Source organism: Oncorhynchus masou, chromosome 31, assembly GCF_036934945.1.
Source record: "Oncorhynchus masou masou isolate Uvic2021 chromosome 31, UVic_Omas_1.1, whole genome shotgun sequence".
In the NCBI taxonomy this organism is placed as follows: domain Eukaryota; kingdom Metazoa; phylum Chordata; class Actinopteri; order Salmoniformes; family Salmonidae; genus Oncorhynchus; species Oncorhynchus masou.
In genome coordinates, this window is record NC_088242.1 from 86360825 (window position 1) to 86380792 (window position 19968).

The 19968-nt window shown below is 43.6% G+C and overlaps 1 protein-coding gene and 1 long non-coding RNA gene across 2 annotated transcripts; both read right to left on the reverse strand.

Annotated features, from left to right (window-relative positions):
- Nucleotides 1-936: 936 nt before the first annotated feature.
- LOC135524667 (interferon-induced protein 44-like) lies at nucleotides 937-10059 on the reverse strand. Its single transcript, XM_064952402.1, has 8 exons — nucleotides 9975-10059; nucleotides 3234-3744; nucleotides 3100-3151; nucleotides 2725-2920; nucleotides 2288-2440; nucleotides 2011-2182; nucleotides 1806-1906; nucleotides 937-1718 (listed from the first exon to the last, which is right to left on the reverse strand). Exons 2-8 carry the CDS (start codon nucleotides 3709-3711, stop codon nucleotides 1536-1538), a joined length of 1335 nt encoding a protein of 444 aa, XP_064808474.1. The 5' UTR covers nucleotides 3712-3744; nucleotides 9975-10059; the 3' UTR covers nucleotides 937-1535.
- A 3660-nt stretch (nucleotides 10060-13719) lies between these two features.
- LOC135525321 (uncharacterized) lies at nucleotides 13720-19237 on the reverse strand. Its single transcript, XR_010453121.1, has 2 exons — nucleotides 19135-19237; nucleotides 13720-18848 (listed from the first exon to the last, which is right to left on the reverse strand). It is a non-coding gene; the product is annotated as an uncharacterized LOC135525321 (long non-coding RNA).
- Nucleotides 19238-19968: the final 731 nt, after the last annotated feature.

Here is a 19968-nt window from a genome sequence, read left to right on the forward strand (position 1 = left end):
TAGAGACATTTATGTCAGGGGTGAGCAACTCTTGTCTTTTCCTGTGAGGCTGCCTGCATGAGTATGTTCCAACCCAGCACTATCTCACCTGAGTCATAGTTGAATCAGGTGTGCTAGAGCTAAACTGAAACAAAAGCTGGCACACACCGTGGCCCCTGTTGCATTATAATCTAATTAGTTATTGTTTTATGTTTTTGTAATATGTAAACATAGACAAAACAAAAACCTGTAAGCAGTCTATTGACTAGTAAAATATACAAAGGAATGATCAAGAAACTTCCTCTTGTCATTTTGAAATGTTTTAAGGTCAGTGACATTTTGCAAGTCTACCGATAAAGATATTAAATGAAGTCACCCAGAACCAAAACCAGTTTCTTTTTTTCAGCAACAGCTGTATACATTATTTTCCTCTCTATGTCAATCTAAACTGGACTATTATATTGAATTCCTGTTTTCATATAGGAGATACAAGTTATGTTTTGGGAGAGGGTATTGTTTGCATTTCAGCAATGACGCTCTTGTCTTCCAGCAAAGGCATTTGAAAGAATCGGTGAGGCCCCGAAATAAAACATTCTTTGGCTGTTTTGGAGTGCTTGCTGTGTTCCTTCTCTGGGGTGAGGACAGTGAATCTCACCGCATTACATAGTAAGACCTCTGTCACCTGTCTGGAAGGGACATGGTGTCTAAATGAAGTTAAGCTCCTCAGTTGTAACACTGGAAAGACGTGGCAGCAGAAAGTAGTTGACAGTTTGTATTTGAAAGTAAGCAGAGTAGTCGAGGAACAGGTCAGGACCAATCTAAAGGGAAACACTGTGCTCAAAAAACATGTTCAAACACGTTCATTCCATTGACTGTTACTGTTTCATATGTGATCAATGGTGATTTAAATGTACCATAGTGTCAACTAACACAATGAAAAATGAGGACACAATACTATGATATTCAACAAAGGTAACTTTAATGGCAGCTTTTCCAATAACTTATTTTCACTTTCATGGTGATATACTGCCGTCTAGTGGTCAAACTTTAAGTGAATCCAATATAAAAACTACATGATCTTGTACTAAGTTTACCTTGTCCTTTTCTTCAGCGGGGGTATATTCTGAGGAGCAGATTGCTATATGATACTATCCTGACTATGTAGGATCAACTAGTATAGAGTGGTGGTGTCTTTAGTTTGCTTCAAAGCAACCAATGAACATATGAAGAACACCCAATCCTTTCACCTATCCCATGTAATCCAAACAATCACAATGATGTAAACAGAATTAGCAATGCAAGTGAACTAACTTTCAATCTAGGCCTAATACAGATTATTTCTAGCAATTGAATCAAATATTCAAGATGTAGGCTCAATGAGGCATGTTAAGATATTCTTATCATTCTGTAGTTGTGTAATGGATAACTAGTCATCATAATTATGATTACGTGAACACCATAGAACAAGATATACAGAATGAAGCAGAGAGAGGGCTAAACAAGGTGGCATAGACTGGAAATACCACCACCATGCTGGGTGATCTCCTCCACTTGGTCTAGTTGTGCTTCTCTTGGTCGTTGACTTCATCAAAGTAGTTGTCTGCGAAGCGGAGCATCTGGATCAGGGCACTGAGGAGCAGGATGTCACAGCTCATGTCCAGCTCCAGCTCTTCACTGTAGTTCTTTACTGGGACAATGCACGACATGGGTACCCCCAGACGGCCACTCACCTCCTGGGCCTATGGGAGTCGGGACACACCAAGCATTACCCAAACATTAATGTGACTGTTCATGGTCATCTAATACTTGGGGAGTGCAGAGCTCACCTTGGTCTTTATGTACTGGCTGTTATACACGTTCCTCAAGTTGTCGGCCACACAGGGACAGGCCTCATCCACCTTGGTAAGAAGAACCAGCTGTGGGATGCCTGTGGAACAACAACCCTCCATTAGTGTCACTAACCAGGGATTGCGCTAGTATAGTCTGTATAATCAATCATCTTTAACCCAGGTTTCTCTCTGACTGACTGACCTAGCAAGTTGACCCTCCTGCGAATGGCTGCCAGTTTCTCCTCTAGTTTGGTTGACATAATGGAGACTTTGCAGGTATCCATGACGTACACCACACAGTGGATCCTTTCATGCAGGTTCACTGACTGCTGGAATCCGTGGGCATCTGCTTGCAGAGGGACTGATGGGTTGAACTGGGAAAGGGAAAGATGAGGGGTTTGGGTCACACTAAGGAGAATCAAAGTGTATGTATGTATGTATGTATGCATGCATGCATGTATGTATATGGTGCCCCTCACCCGGTATCTGTCTGGCACATGGCCTTTCAGAATGCTGCTGATGTCATCCACATCTAGCCCCGCCCCTGTGGCCTCCTCCATTCCCATCGTGTCACACAAAATGATTGGCAGCGGTTTGCCATCGCGTCCAGCCTTAACTGAGTAGGTGCGAAACTGTGAAATTTAATTAATGCATCATAATTTTGTCCAGTGATGCAGTGGTAAAATATAAATTGGTAAGCAAACTCTAATCACTGGTTGCGGTGGAAAAACTAATGCTGCCTATACATTCAAAAGGTGTGTAGACTATTGAGCAACAAAAAAAAGTAGGTAAACTGTGTTTACCCTCTACTACACAACTGATTTTGTCCACATAAATATGATGAAATTCATTCAAACTGTTGAAGCAGAGACAAAAGAAGAATAAGACCAGTTGTTTAACACGGTAGACCACATACCTGAGTGGTCAGACTGGTTCCAGAATTGCCCGATATGGCCTGGCTGGTCACATGGCCTCGAAAGATGGAGTTGACAGAGTTGAAAAAGCTGGACTTTCCAGCGCCGACGGGGCCGATGAGTAGAACTCTAGCCTGACCCACAGAACTGATCATGGGCCTGTAGAGCTTAACAGACTCCATCAGCTCCTTTCTCCTCCTGTGGATGACAAGAACCTCAAATTAATATGCAAATGCTTTAATGTACTGTACTCATCAATCGTATAACATTCAGTATATGTGGCCCATGTGAGAATCAAATGATGCAATTGTAGTCAACTTTAATATAGGCATTACAGCATCACAAAAAATAAATGGTAATTTCTGGTTGGAGCTTACTCAGCTTTCCAAAGAATTGTCCTCCATGGCTTTTCGATGATGTTACCACCTTCTGTTAAAAAGAAAAGAATCATAACAACATGCACAATAAAAAATACACATTAAAGAGAGAAGAGAATTGATTCTACACTTACCTTCCACTTTATACACCTCACACTCAGTTAGGTTAAGGTTATTGCCATGCATTTCTGCAGCATTGAAGTTGTAGTAGTTTCCTGGAGTGCTGATCACTGTAGCTGTGTTAGCGTTCATAAACAGCAAAGCCTCCCCAAAGTAAGGGCCAGTTGTGTTTTGCATTTTGACCGCATATTGGGCATTTGTGACGGGATACCTGACAGGATTTCTACCAGTTAAACTAAACAAAAAGGCTTTGTCATCCTGTATGTACTGGCCTTGCTTGGCTAGGTCATGATCTTTACTTGTGTAGCCTCCAAAAACAAACCCTGTGGAGTTATATCCTACAGAGACTGTGGGACCTTGGTGGTCACATTTCTGGTGAAAGGCTGTTCCTGTGTAGCCATGTATACTGGCCTTGAACAGCAGGCTGAGTTTGATGTTTCCCAGTAAGGAACACAGCTGTTTCTCCTGTTCCTGAGTCAGTTTAGGGTTCATGGTGGGGATCACGTTGGTCTCAGTAGGGGTAGTCTGAGGAAAAACACAAATGAGTAGTGATGCACCGATATGACATTTTTGGCTGATACCGATATTTTCCTTGTCAAAAACCCGATAACAGTTATTAAACATTTTAGAGGCCTTAAGCATTTTAGTACAGTTAAATACACACAAGGACACAGCGGTCTAAGGCACTGCATTTCAGTGCAAGAGGTGTCACTACACTCCCTGGTTCGAATCCAGCCTGTATCACATCCGGCCGTGATTGGGAGTCCCATAGAGCGGAGCACAATTGGCCCAGCATCGCCCGGGTTTGGCCGTCATTGTAAATAAAAATGTGTTCTTAACTGACTTGCCTAGTTAAATAAAGGTTACACAAACACACACGTAGCGCAACATTTTACGTGGCGCCATTACGTTATATAAGTATGCACGTCAGCTTTCACACCGGTTTTGCACACCGGTGTTAAACTAGACATCGCTCGATCGTGTCACCGATATATCGTGCATCCCTACAAATGAGATTCTGACATAAGACCCTAATGCTTCAGCTGTAGTTTTATCAAATTTACCCAGCTAACAACAAATGTTCCCACAACTTTAGAGAATGGGCCAAATGTTTTCATAGTAATGTTCCAGTGAATTGCAAGGACTGTTTTCAAGAGACCATTCCCTTAATATCAACCAGAACTAACCCAGAACGTCATTACCCTATTCTAAAAATATTCAATATTAATGTTCTAGACATGTTTCATGGGAACTTTGTGTCCAGTTCTGAGGTTTAGTAGAACATTCCATCAACATCCCATAAACTTACATAGAACATGGTTGCCATGTTCTCACAATATAAGATCTAGAACACGGGTATACAACTGGGGGCCGCAGCGGTACTGCAGGGAGTCGTAAAAAAATGATATACAGTGCATTCGGAAAGTATTCAGAACCCTTGACTTTTTCCACATTTTGTTACGTTACAACCTTATTCTAAAATGGATTAAATATATTTTTTTCTTCATCAATCTACACACAATACCTCGTAATGACAAAGCAAAAACCAGGTTAGAAATCTTTGCAAATGTATATATGATATATTTTTTTAAAGTAAATATGACATTTACATAATTATTTTGACCCTTCACTCAGTAGCTTGTTGCAGCTTTAGCAGCGATTACAGGCTTGAGTCTTCTTGGGTATGACACTACAAGCTTGACACACCTGTGTTTGGGGAGTTTCTCCCATTCTTCTCTGCAGATCCTCTCAAGCTCTGTCAGGTTGGATGGGGAGCGTCAATGCACAGCTATTTTCAGGTCTCTCCAGAGATGTTTGATCGGGTTCCAGTCAGGGCTCTGGTTAGGCCACTCAAGGACATTCAGAGACTTGTCCCGAAGCCACTCTTGTCTTGTTTTGGCTGTGTGCTTAGGGTCGTTGTCTTGTTAGAAGGTGAACCGTCGCCCCAATTCTCTGTACTTTGCGCCGTTCACCTTTGCCTTGATCCTGACTAGTCTCCAAGTCCCTGCAGCTGACAAACATCCCTACAGCATGATGCTGCCACCACCATGCTTCAACATAGGCATGGTGCCAGATTTACTCCAGACGTGATGCTTAGCATTCAGGCCAAAAATAGTTCAATCTTGGTTTCATCAGGCCAGAGAATCTTGTTTCTCATGGTCTGAGAGTCTTTAGGTGCCTTTTGCCAAATTCCAAAAGGGCTCTCATGTTCCTTTTACTGAGGAGTGTCTTCCGTCTGACCACTCTACCATAAAGGTCTAATTTGTTGAGTGCTGCAAGGACGGTTGTCCTTCTGGAAGGTTCTCCCATCTCCACAAAGGAACTCTGTGCAGTCTGACAGGGCTCTGTGCAGGCTCTGTCAGAGTGACCATCGGGATCTTGGTCATGTCACTGACCAAGGTCCTTCTCCCCCGATTGCTCAGCTCTAGGAAGAGTCTTGGTGGTTCCAAACTTCTTCCATTTTAGAATAATGAAGGCCCCTGTTCTTGGGGACCTTCAATGCTGCAGACATTTTTTTGGTACCCTTCCCCAGATCTGTGCCTCAACACAATCCTGTCTCGGAGCTCTAGGGACAATTCCTTCGACCTCATAGCTTGGTTTTTCTCTGACATGCACTAACAACTGTGGGACCTTATTTAGACAGGTTTGTGCCTTTCCAAATCATGTCCAATCAACTGAATTTACATCAGGTGGACTCCAGTCAAGTTGTAGAAATATCAAGGATGATCAATGGAAACGGGATGCAACTGAGCTCAATTTCAAGTCTCATAGCAAAGGGTCTGAATACTTACTTAAACAAGGTATTTCTGTTTAAAAAACTGTTTTATCTGTTTTCTCTTTGTCATTATGGGGTATTGTGTGTAGATTATTTAATCAATTTTAGAATAAGGCTGTAACAAAAAATGTGGAAAAAGTCAAGGTCTGAATACTTTGCGAAAGCACTGTATATATACACTACATACATATACTATATACAAAAATATGTGGACAGCTACTCTCATTCCAACATCTCATTCCAAAATCATGGGCATTAATATGGAGTTGGTCCCCCCCTTTGCTGCTGTAATAACAGCCTCCACTCTTCTGGGAAGGCTTTCCAATAGATGTTGGAACATTGGCTCTGACTTAGAATACGTGGACAACTACAAATACTTAGGTGTCTGGTTAGACTGTAAACTCTCCTTCCAGACCCATATCAAACATCTCCAATCCAAAGTTAAATCTAGAATTGGCTTCCTATTTCGCAACAAAGCATCCTTCACTCATGCTGCCAAACATACCCTTTGTAAAACTGACCATCCTACCAATCCTCAACTTTGGCGATGTCATTTACAAAATAGCCTCCAATACCCTACTCAACAAATTGGATGCAGTCTATCACAGTGCAATCCGTTTTGTCACCAAAGCCCCATATACTACCCACCATTGCGACCTGTACGCTCTCGTTGGCTGGCCCTCGCTTCATACTCATCGCCAAACCCACTGGCTCCATGTCATCTACAAGACCCTGCTAGGTAAAGTCCCCCCTTATCTCAGCTCGCTGGTCTCCATAGCATCTCCCACCTGTAGCACAAGCTCCAGCAGGTATATCTCTCTAGTCACCCCCAAAACCAATTCTTTCTTTGGCCGCCTCTCCTTCCAGTTCTCTGCTGCCAATGACTGGAACGAACTACAAAAATCTCTGAAACTGGAAACACATCTCCCTCACTAGCTTTAAGCACCAACTGTCAGAGCAGCTCACAGATTACTGCACCTGTACATAGCCCACCTATAATTTAGCCCAAACAACTACCTCTTTCCCTACTGTATTTTATTGATTTATTTATTTTGCTCCTTTGCACCCCATTATTTTTATTTCTACTTTGCACATTCTTCCATTGCAAATCTACCATTCCAGTGTTTTACTTGCTATATTGTATTTACTTTGCCACCATGGCCTTTTTTTGCCTTTACCTCCCTTATCTCACCTCATTTGATCACATCGTATATAGACTTATTTATACTGTATTATTGACTGTATGTTTGTTTTACTCCATGTGTAACTCTGTGTTGTTGTATGTGTCGAACTGCTTTGCTTTATCCTGGCCAGGTCGCAATTGTAAATGAGAACTTGTTCTCAACTTGCCTACCTGGTTAAAAAAAGGTGAGAAAAAATAAATAAATAATTGCTGCAGGGACTTGTTTCCATTCAGCCACAAGGGCATTAGTGAGGTCAGGCACTGATGTTGGGTGATTAGGCCTGTTTCACAGTTGGTGTTACAATTAATCCCAAAGGTGTTCGATGGGGTAGAGGTCAGGGCTCTGTGCAGGCCAGTCAAGTTCTTCCACAACGATCTCGACAAACCATTTCTGTATGGACCTTGCTTTGTACACAGGGTATTGTCATGCTGAAACAGGAAAGGGCCATCCCCAAACTGTTGCCACAATGTTGGAAGCACCGAATTGTCTAGAATGTCATTGTATGCTGTAGCGTTAAGATTTCCCATCACTGGTACTAAGGGGACTAGCCTGAACCATGGAAAACAGCCCCAGGCCATTACTCCTCCTCCACCATACTTTACAGTTGCCACTATGCATTGGGGCAGGTAGCGTTCTCCTGGCATCAGCCAAAACCAGAATTGTTCGTCGGACTGCCAGATGGTGAAACGTAATTCATCACTCCAGAGAATGCGTTTCCACTGCTCCAGAGTCCAACGGCGACGAGCTTTACACCACTCCAGCCGACACGTGGCATTGCACATGGCGATCTTAAGCTTGTGTGCGGCTGCTTGGCCATGGAATCCCAATTCAAGGAACTTCCGACTAACAGTTCTTGTGTTGACTTTGCTTCCAGGGGCAGTTTGGAACTCAGTAGTGAGTGTTGCAACTGAGGACAGATGGATTTTACGTGCTTTAGCAGTCCCGTTATGTGAGCTTGTGTGGCTCATCAGTAAGGCCAGTAAGGTCAATGTTTGTCTATGGAGATTGCATGGCTGTGTGCTCGATTTTATACACCTGTCAGCAAAGGGTGTGGCTGAAATAGCCGAATCCACTAATTTGAAGGGGGTCCACATACTTTTGTATATATAGTGTATTTCCAACCCTTTTTCATAAAACAGTTTAACACGCAAGAACTGATGTGCATCCAGAAATAACAGCAACAAAGCACTGGAAACCTACTTCAGACACACTAGAGTGAATTAGATACATTCACTCAGAGGTGGTTTAAACTGCATTATAATGTCAACCATACTTGTGAAAAATCGTATCAAGACAAAGTTTTAAGCATGCTCAGTTCTTGGGTCTCGTGCACTGCGCGAGTGAATTTGAAATGGAAGTTATGGAACTCCCTTGCGTGCTTCTGTTATGAGAAATCGGGGCTATAGGCTACATACAATCATAAATCCAGATTGTAGTCAGTAGCATAGGCCATATGCCTATTGAAATGACAAGTAAATCTCGCAAATATACCATTTATAACTGTTTGTAGTCTTATTAACAGCTGGCACATAGTAAAGGCACAATTGCCAGAAAATAGCCCTAACGTGATTTTTGAAGTTCGTCCAAGTGTTTCTTTGCAGAGATTTCGAGATCCTCTGTCCAACTTTTATCACTCACTCTGTCGGATTTATCTATAGTTTTGCACATGCTCAAAAGGGGATTTATTTAAAATCATAGCAGTCAAACGAGTTAAATCGACATCCATTGAGGGAAAAAGATCTAGCAAGTTTAATAAAAGCGAATTATAATTTTTGTTAGAACATATTGAAATTCCTTTATTAGGAAAGGGGGGTACCAAGTCAGTTGTACAATTGAATGGCTTCAACTGAAATGTGTATTCTGCATTTAACCCAACCCCTCTGAATCAGAGGTGCGGGGGGCAGCCTTAATCGACATCCCCGTCGTCGGCGCCCCGGGAACAGTGCCTTATTTTGGGTCAGAACGACAGATTTTTACCTTGTCAGCTCGGGGATTCGATCCAGCAACCTTTCGGTTACCGGTCCAACCACAAGGCTATTACATCACATTAGCTCCCCAATAATAATACTTATTTTGATGGGAAACTTAATTTGGCTTCTTGCCGTTACAAATTACTTCGTTATTCCGTCTCAATTAGATCAATAACGTTATAGAAAATTGATTTATTGGATAAACATGGCAACTCCTCCGTTGCTGCGAAAAAATGGATAGTTTTCAGACTTTCTGGGCAGGTTTTCAGGTCTTTTCAATTTGACATTTTAACTGGACCGGTCAACCCTGGTGTTTAACCCCAAGCCACCCTAAACACCTGCGAGATTCTGTAAACTGGCTATTTTGAGTTTGTTGAAACGTGCAGATGTCAAATTCATTAGATTTGACATTGTTTCTCCAAAGTAAACAGTCTGTGCTCATTTTGACTGTCTGATAAGAGCAATAGACTGCTACATGATCAGATGCTATGTGAAGAGCTTAACTTTCACTTTCACCACGCCCTTTCCTTCACAGTGGTCAGAATAAAGAAACGAAACTAAACTGAATTTGGCACACGCAAAAAAGACAGTTGTACATCTGAAGTTGTTTTTGTTACAGAGAAATTAAAACATTTCAAATAGATGAATAACAAAATCACAACAAAATGGTGTTTGCATTGGCATGCTGCGAATTTTCAAAATAATTGTCAACCTAAAGACAGCAGGATTGGCACAAATAAGGATTATCCACATGAACGGGTCAAAATATAAAGTTCTTAATATCAGAACTAGCTCAAAACGTCTTAAAATGAATGCAACACTCACCTGAATATGCTCGTTCACGTTTCTTGAGCACGCAAAAACGTACGGCAGCAGAGAGGAAGAGACTAATGGAGAAGTTTTACTCCACCCAAAATCTGTCCACGAAAACGAAAATAAACCCACGTAGTGAGGAATTTTTGTATGGAGGTCAATGAATGAGTGTCGAATTTGTTCAACCAAAAAAAAAATTACTAAGTGAGACTTATTTGATCTAATATACGTTTCGTGGTTAGATTGTTACGAATGCATTGATATAAGTGGAAGCACGTGGCATTTCGGCAAATTTGAAAAAAACGACTCCATCAGGGTTGTGCTTGTTGTCATAGAGATGGATAGAGGAATCATCATGGATATAACACTTTTAAGGACGTTGCTATTGAGGGCTTCCACCAATTAGAAGTATTCAACTGGGTGTGGGTTCCTATGAGTTGGGAGCAATCAGCCAATGAAGAATAAGAAAATTAACTACTTTAAAATGGAGAATCTCAATGGCGCTGCCCTTGCTGGCACAGACACTATAATTGCACAAATATAAAGATGACTCCTCTATCAATATCTATGGCCTATTGTTCACACATAACTGCCCTCTCATTGACTAGAATAGGCCTAACATGATCTTGCCTCTTCCTGCCTTCCTTTAATCTTTGAGAACATGTTTTTCGATCGTTGGAGCAGTCACTTGACTATCTTGTCAATATAATAGACACTCTTTGGCTTTACTGAACAACAAGTTGAAAAACAGGGAGGGTTGGGTCAAATCAAATAACATTTTATTGGAAGGACAGATTTCCAAAGTCTAATGCCCATTGCTCGTGTTTCTTGGCCCAAGCATGTCTTTTGTTCTTATGGGTGTACTTTAGTAGTGGTTTCTTTGCAGCAATGAAGGCCTGACTCACATAGCCTCCTTTGAACAGTTGACATTGATGTGTCTATTACTTAAACTCTTGTGAATCATTCATTTGGGCTGCAATTTCTGAGGCTGGTAACTCTCTATTGAACTTAGCCTCTGCAGCAGCGGTATATCAGTCTTCCATTCCTGTGACTGTCCTCATGAGCCAGTTTCATCATCAATCTATTGGTTTTTGTGACTGCCCTTGACAAAACTTTCAAAGTTCTTGAAATGTTCCGCATTGACTGCCCTTCATGTCTTAAAGTAATGATGGACTGTCGTTTCTCTTTGCTTATTTGAGTGGTTCTTGCCATAATATGGACTTGGTATTTTACCAAATAGGGCTATCTTCTGTATACCACCCCTACTACATGATTCCATATGTGTTAGTTCATAGTTTTGATGTCTTCACTATTATTCTACAATGTAGAAAATACTAACAATAAAGAAAAACCCTGGAATGAGTAGATGTGTCCAAACTTTTGACTGGTACTGTATGAAACAGTAAGAGTAAATTAAATTAAATGTCATGAACATGTGCTTTTTGACCACAGTGTTTCCCTGTTCCCCTCTAACCTGTTCCTCTACTAGGCTACTCCGCTTACTTTCAAATATAAACTGTCAACTACCTGAAGTTCAACTTTCTGCTGCCATTTCTTGCCTGTGTTTAGTGACCTATAGCAAGAATGGTAACATTTTGCATTACAACTGATGAGCTTTCACTTCTCTTGTAGACTGTGACTATATCCCTTCTAGGACAGGTGACACATAACAGAGGTCTTACTGTGTAGTGCGGTATGGTTCCCTGTTCTTGCCCTAGAGAACTAACACAACAAGCACTCTTCAAACGAAGTCTCTGCAAGACCAGAGATCCATTGGTGAAATGCAAACACCCTCTCCCAACGTGTAACTCATATCTCCTATATGAAAACAGGAATTAAATATAATAAAAATCAAACATGTATGAAAATGCCATAACGTGTCAGAAGTCCAGTTTCGATTGTGACACATAGACACATAGAGAAGAAAATAATACATATACAGTAGCTGCTGCTAGAGGGATCCAAAAGACTCGTTTTGGTCCAAGGTGACTTCATTTAATTTGATCTTTGTCGATAGACTTACAAAATATCCCTGTGACATAAAAAAAAATTCAAAGTGGCAATAGGAGCATAGAATAAGCTTCTGTATTGCTCTTCTTGAAAATTTGTCTTGTATATTTTAATAATCTAAATAATGCTCACATGTTTGCTCAGCTCGTATTTATGTGTCTACATGTTTCCTTGTACAACACAAAAACATATTAATTATCAAATTGGTTATTGTCTTAACTACAATGAGAATGTTATTTATTAAGTATAATTCCCGCCCTATGTTCCTACTTCCCCCTTCTCTCCCGCTAGCTACTTTCTACATCTACTGTAATTTCTACTTTGCGGGCTAGAGGGGCATACAGTACACTTCCATAAAGACGTCACTACCCTACCTCAAGAAGACAGTGCAGCGTTGGTGCCTTTACAGTGCCTTGCGAAAGTATTCGGCCCCCTTGAACTTTGCGACCTTTTGCCACATTTCAGGCTTCAAACATAAATATATAAAACTGTATGTTTTTGTGAAGAATCAACAACAAGTGGGACACAATCATGAAGTGGAACGACATTTATTGGATATTTCAAACTTTTTTAACAAATCAAAAACTGAAAAATTGGGCGTGCAAAATTATTCAGCCCCCTTAAGTTAATACTTTGTAGCGCCACCTTTTGCTGCGATTACAGCTGTAAGTCGCTTGGGGTATGTCTCTATCAGTTTTGCACATCGAGAGACTGACATTTTTTCCCATTCCTCCTTGCAAAACAGCTCGAGCTCAGCGAGGTTGAATGGAGAGCATTTGTGAACAGCAGTTTTCAGTTCTTTCCACAGATTCTCGATTGGATTCAGGTCTGGACTTTGACTTGGCCATTCTAACACCTGGATATGTTTATTTTTGAACCATTCCATTGTAGATTTTGCTTTATGTTTTGGATCATTGTCTTGTTGGAAGACAAATCTCCGTCCCAGTCTCAGGTCTTTTGCAGACTCCATCAGGTTTTCTTCCAGAATAGTCCTGTATTTGGCTCCATCCATCTTCCCATCAATTTTAACCATCTTCCCTGTCCCTGCTGAAGAAAAGCAGGCCCAAACCATGATGCTGCCACCACCATGTTTGACAGTGGGGATGGTGTGGTCAGGGTGATGAGCTGTGTTGCTTTTACGCCAAACATAACGTTTTGCATTGTTGCCAAAAAGTTCAATTTTGGTTTCATCTGACCAGAGCACCTTCTTCCACATGTTTGGTGTGTCTCCCAGGTGGCTTGTGACAAACTTTAAACAACACTTTTTATGGATATCTTTAAGAAATGGCTTTCTTCTTGCCACTCTTCCATAAAGGCCAGATTTGTGCAATATACGACTGATTGTTGTCATCATTAGTCATTTAGGTCAACATTGGATCATTCAGACATCCTCACTGAACTTCTGGAGAGAGTTTGCTGCACTGAAAGTAAAGGGGCTGAATAATTTTGCACGCCCAATTTTCAGTTTTTGATTTGTTAAAAAAGTTTGAAATATCCAATAAATGTCGTTCCACTTCATGATTGTGTCCCATTTGTTGTTGATTCTTCACAAAAAAATACAGTTTTATATCTTTATGTTTAAACCCTGAAATGTGGCAAAAGGTCGCAAAGTTCAAGGGGGCCGAATACTTTCGCAAGGCACTGTATATCAAACCAATGCCTTGAAAGCAGATTACCTGCGTCTGTTTGATGTAACTAACGGGTGTTGTCGTCTGAAGAGGAGGAATCAGACCAAAGCTCAGCGTGGTAAGTGTTCATGACTTTTTATTTAAACTGAACACTCTAACAAAAGAACAAAGAGAATAAACGAAACCAAAACAGTCCTGTCAGGTGCAGAAAACACTAAACAGAAAATAACTACCCACAAAAACCATGTGGGAAAAAGCTACCTAAGTATGGTTCCCAATCAGAGACATTGATAGTCAGCTGTCCCTGATTGAGAACCATACCCGGCCAAAACAAAGAAATACAAAACATAGAAAAAGGAACATAGAATTCCCACCCAAATCACACCCTGACCAAACCAAAATAGAGACATAAAAAGCTCTCTACGGTCAGGGCATGACAGTACCCCCCCCCCCCCCACCTATAGGGGAGGGTCTGGGTGGGCATTTCTCCATGGTGGCGGCTCTGGTGCGGGACGTAGACCCCGCTCCACCTCTGGCTTGGCCCACTTAGGTGGCGCCTCTAGAGTGGGAACCCTTGCCGCCGACCCGGACTGGGCGCCTTCGTAGCGGGCCCCGGACTGGGCACCCTCGTAGCGGGCCCCGGACTGGGCACCCTCGTAGCAGGCCCCGGACTGGGCACCCTCGTAGCGGGCCCCAGACTGGGCACCCTCGTAGCGGGCCCCGGACTGGGCACCCTCGTAGCAGGCCCCGGACTGGGCACCCTTGTTGTGGGCCCCGGACTGGGCACCCTTATTGGAGGCTCCGGACTGGAGGGCGTCGCTGGAGGCTCCGGACTGGAGGGCGTCGCTGGATGCTCCGGACTGGAGGGCGTCGCTGGGGGCTCCGGACTGGAGGGAGGAGACGCAGAGACAGCCTGGTGCGTGGGGTTGCCACAGGGCCCAGCAGGCTGGGGAGACCTACAGGAGGCCTGGTGCGTAGAGGAGGCACCGGATGAACCGGGCTGTGGGGGAGCACTGGAGCTCCTGTGCTCAGCCTTGGCACCACTCCTCCAGGCTGAATGCAAACTTTAACCCGGCCCCTCCAGAGTGCAGGCACAGGTTGAACCGGGCTGTGGGGGAGCACTGGATATCTGGTGCTTACCACTCACACGTCTCCACTTGGCTCAATGCCCACTTTAGCCAGGCACGGGCGGAGCGCAGGCATAGGACGAACTGAACAGTCCCAGCGTACCGGAGACTCAGTGCGCAGAGCCGGAGCAGGATACCCTGGACCAAAACGGCGCACCGGAGACCAAGTGCGCTGAGCTGCCACAATCCGCCCTGGCTGGATGCCCACTCTCGCATGGCACTTGCGGGGGGCTGGCATATAGCGCTCCGGGCTATGAGCATGTACTGGAGACACTGTGCGCTTTACCGCATAACACGGTGCCTGACCAGTACCGCGCTGATTCTGGTAAACACAGGGAATTGGCTCAGGTCTATCGCCTGACTCCGCCAATCTCCCCATGTGCACTCCTCAAAAAATAATTTGGGTCTGCCTCTCATGCCTGCTGCGCTGCCTTGCCTCATATTGCCGCCTCTCAGCTTTAGCTGCCTCCAGCTCCTTTTTCGGGTGGCGATATTCCCCAGCCTGTCTCCAGGGTCCCTTTCCGTCCAATATCTCCTCCCATGTCCAGGAGTCCTGAACCCTCTGCTCCTCCATACCACGCTGCCTGGTCCGTTGGTGGTGGGTAGCTCTGTAACGGGGGTCGTCATCTGTAGAGGAAGAATCGGACCAAAGCGCAGCGTCGTAAGTGTTCATGCCTTTCATTTAAACTGAACACTCTAACAAAAGAACAAAGAGAATAAACGAAACCGAAACAGTCCTGTCAGGTGCAGAAAACACTAAACAGAAAATAACTACTACTACTACAGAAAATAACTACTACTACTAAACTCTTTCCCAACAATGCAGTAATCAATATTCATAGTACTTTAAAATAAAGTAAAGTAGAACAAAAACATGGAAGAAATAGAAATAAGAAGAAGACGACAAAGTAAGTATGCCATTTACAGGGCCAGTTCCAGGATCAGTGCCAAAACCATGTTTACAATGTGCAGGGATACTGGAGTGTTAGGGGTAGATATGTATAGAGGTAACGTGACTAAGCATCAGGATATATGATAACGTTGACAGCATTGGCTTGGCAGCTCCTCTCTTTGTGTTTGGGTCAGCCTCTGTTCTCCTCATTATCTCCTGTCTTTCGCCTGGCCAAAAATAGAGACTGACACACTCCATCGTTATTTTGTTTAGTCAAACCGTTTCAGGGACATGCCAAGTACTTGCTCACTAAAAGGGGCATTCAAGCGGTGTTTATTTTATTGTGGCTTAACAACATGATTTGGGAATTAATTGTAGCACTGTATGAACCAGATATCCATGGCCTGTTTGTCCTCCATTCTTTGTAATATATCTTGTTGTGACCCACTGAATGCACACTGGTCGAATCAACGTTGTTTCCACATCATTTTGTGTGCATCTAGAGGTGAAAAAACTCTAGATCACCTTTACGCCACACACAGAAACGCCTACAAAGCTCTCCCTCACCCTCTATTTGGCAAATCTGACCATAACGCTATCCTCCTGATACCTGCTCACAAGCAAAAACTCAAACAGAAAGTACCAGTGACGTGCTTAATACGGAAATGGTCAGATAAAGCGAATGCTAAGCTAGAGGATTTTTTTGCTAGTGCAGACTGGAATATGTTATGGGATTCATCCAATGGCATTGAGGAGTTTACCACATCAGTCACCGGCTTAATTAATAAGTGCATCAATGATGTCGTCCCCACAGCAACCGTACATACATATCCCAACCAGAAGCCATGGATTACAGACAACGTCAGCACTGAGATAAAGGCAAGAACTGCTGCTTTCAAGGAGTGGGACACTAATTTGAATGTTTATAAGAAATCCCGCTATGCCCTTCGCCGACCAATCAAACAGGCAAAGTGTCAATACAGGATTACGATCTAATACTACTACGCTGTCTCTGATGCTCGTCTGATGTGGTAGGGCTTGCATGCATTCACGGAAACCCAGTCACGAGCTGCCCAGTGATGCGAGCATACCAGACGAGCCAAATGCCTTCTATGCTCGCTTCAAGGCAAGCAACATTGAACCATGCATGAGAGCACCCGATGTTCCGGACCACTGTGTGATCCCACTCTCCGAAGCCGATGTGAGTAAGAGATCTAAAACGGTTTAAGGTGAACATTCACAAGGCCGCAGGGTAAGACGGATTACCAGGACGCATACTCTGAGCATGCGCTAACCAGTTGGCAAGTGTCTTCACTGACATTTTCAACCTCTCCCTGACCCAGTCTGTAATACCTACATGTTTCAAGCAGACAAGCATAGTCCCTGTGCCCAAGAACGCTAACGTTACCTGTCTAAATGACTATCGCTCCATAGCACTCACATCTGTAGCCATGAAAGGCTTTGAAAGGCTGATCTTGGCTCATATCAACACCAAAATCCCAGACAATCTCGACCGACTCTAACAAACCGCCCCAACCGATGCACAGATTACGCAATATCTATTGCACAATATCTATTGCACTACACACTGCCCTTTCCCACCTGGACAAGAGGAACCCCTACTGTATGTGAGAATGCTGTTAATTTCAACAACACAGTGCCCTCCAAGCTCATCACTAAGCTAAGGACTCTGGGACTGAACAACCCTCCCTGCAACTGGATCCTGAACTTCTTGATTAGTCACCCCCAGGTGGTGAGTGTAGGCAACAACACATCCGTCACACTGAGGGGTGCTTGCTTAGTCCCCTCATGTACTCCCTTTTTGCTTGGAGTTGTGTGGCAGCACACATTTCCAACACCGTCATTAAGTTTGCAGATGACACAACATGGTAGGCCTGATCATCAATAACGATGAGTCATCATATAGGTAGGAGGTCAGAGACCTGGCAGTGTGATACCAGAACAACAAACTAACCCTCAACGTCAGCAGGACAAAGGAGCTTATTGTGGACCATAGGAAATGGAGAGCTGAGCACGATCCAATTCACATCGACGGGGCCATAGGGGAGTGGATCGAGAGCTTCAAGTTCTTCGGTATCCACATCGCTAAGGATCTATCATGGTCCACAGACACCAACACAGTCGTGAAAAGTGCATGACAACATCTCTTACTCCTCAGGAGTAGACCCGGCGCCAGCATAAATTGACTAAGGAGGCAGTTGAAATCGGAAAGGCGGCAAATTTTGTTATGGTACTTGCATTGGACTTATATTGAATTTGGCTAATATAATCATGCAATAAACAAAGTTCAAACGCTGAGACTCTGAGATCATTAAGTGCTTTTGAAATCTGAAGCCTAAATTTGCTGCGCTGTATTAGCACAATGGACAGCGCCCTACAGCAAGGCCGTTTTGGTAATGAATATAGGCTACAAGATACTGTATTGCAAACGGCCTACAGTACGTGAATGCAGCCATACACACAGCTATCTTGCCAAAATAATGCCAACTAAATGCTGAAAGTGGTAGGCCAGTTATTCATGCACGCATACAAAAATACTAAATAGCAGTTTGGCTTAGAATACCGACACAACTGCGAATGTGAACGAGTGAATGTGAACCGAACAAAACAGTGGTACCGAGTACTAATCAAATTTCAAATAAAATAAAATACAATGTATTTATATAGCCCTTCGTACATCAGCTGATATCTCAAAGTGCAATACAGAAACCCAGCCTAAAACCCCAAACAGCAAGCAATGCAGGTGTAGAAGCATGGTGGCTAGGAAAAACTCCCTAGAAAGGCCAAAACCTAGGAAGAAACCTAGAGAGGAACCAGGCTATGAGGGGTGGCCAGTCCTCTTCTGGCTGTGCCGGGTGGAGTTAATAACAGAACATGGCCAAGATGTTCAAATGTTCATAAATGACCAGCATGGTCAAATAATAATAATCACAGTAGTTGTCGAGAGTGCAGCAAGTCAGCACCTCAGGAGTAAATGTCAGTTGGCTTTTCATAGCCGATCATTAAGAGTATCTCTACCACTCCTGCTGTCTCTAGAGAGTTTAAAAAAGCATGTCTGGGACAGGTAGCACGTCTGGTGAACAGGTCAGGGTTCCATAGCCGCAGGCAGAACAGTTGAAACTGGAGCAGCAGCACGGCCAGATGGACTAGGGACAGCAAGGAGTCCTCATGCCAGGTCGTCCTGAGGCATGGTCCTAGGGCCCAGGTCCTCCGAGAGAGAGAAAGAAAGAGAGAAAGAGAGAATTAGAGAGAGCATACTTAAATTGACACAGGACACCGGATAAGACAGGAGAAGTACTCCAGATATAACAAACTGATCCTAGCCCACCGACACAAACTACTGCAGCATAAATACTGGAGGCTGAGACAGGAGGGGTCAGGAAACACTGTGGCCCCATCTGATGTTACCCCCGGACAGGGCCTAACAGGAAGGATATAACCCCACCCACTTTGCCAAAGCACCACTAGAGGGATATCTTCAACCACCAACTTACCATCCTGAGGCAAGGCCGAGTATAGCCCACAAAGATCTTCGCCACGGCACCGACCCAGACAGCAAGATCACATCAGTGACTCAACCCACTCAAGTGACGCACCCCTCCTAGGGACGGCATGAAAGAGCACCAGTAAGCAAGTGACTCAGCCCCTGTAATAGGGTTAGAGGCAGAGAATCCCAGTGGAGAGAGGGGAACCGGCCAGGCAGAGACAGCAAGGGCGGTTCGTTGCTCCAGAGCCTTTCCGTTCACCTTCACACTCCTGGGCCAGACTACACTCAATCATATGACCCACTGAAGAGATGAGTCTTTAGTAAAGACTTAAAGGTTGAGACCGAGTCTGCGTCTCTCACATGGGTAGGCAGAGCATTCCATAAAAATGGAGCTCTATAGGAGAAAGCCCTGCCTCCAGCTGTTTGCTTAGACATTCTAGGGAAAATTATGAGGCCTGCATCTTGTGACCATAGCGTACGTGTAGGTATGTATGGCATGACCAAATCAGAAAGATGGGTAGGAGCAAGCCCATGTAATGCTTTGTAGGTTAGCAGTAAAACCTTGAAATCAGCCCTTGCCTTTAACAGGAAGCCAGTGTAGGAGGCTAGCACTGGAGTAATATGATCACATTTTTGGTTCTAGTCAGGATTCTAGCAGCTGTATTTAGCACTAACTGAAGTTTATTTAGTGCTTTATCCAGGTAGTGTCACGCCTTGGTCTTAGTGTTTTGTGTTTTCGTTTATTAGTTGGTTAGGCCAGGGTGTGACATGGGTTTATGTTGTTGTATTTCGTAGTGGTTTTTTTTAGTTATTGGGATTGCGGCTGAGTAGGGGTGTTGCA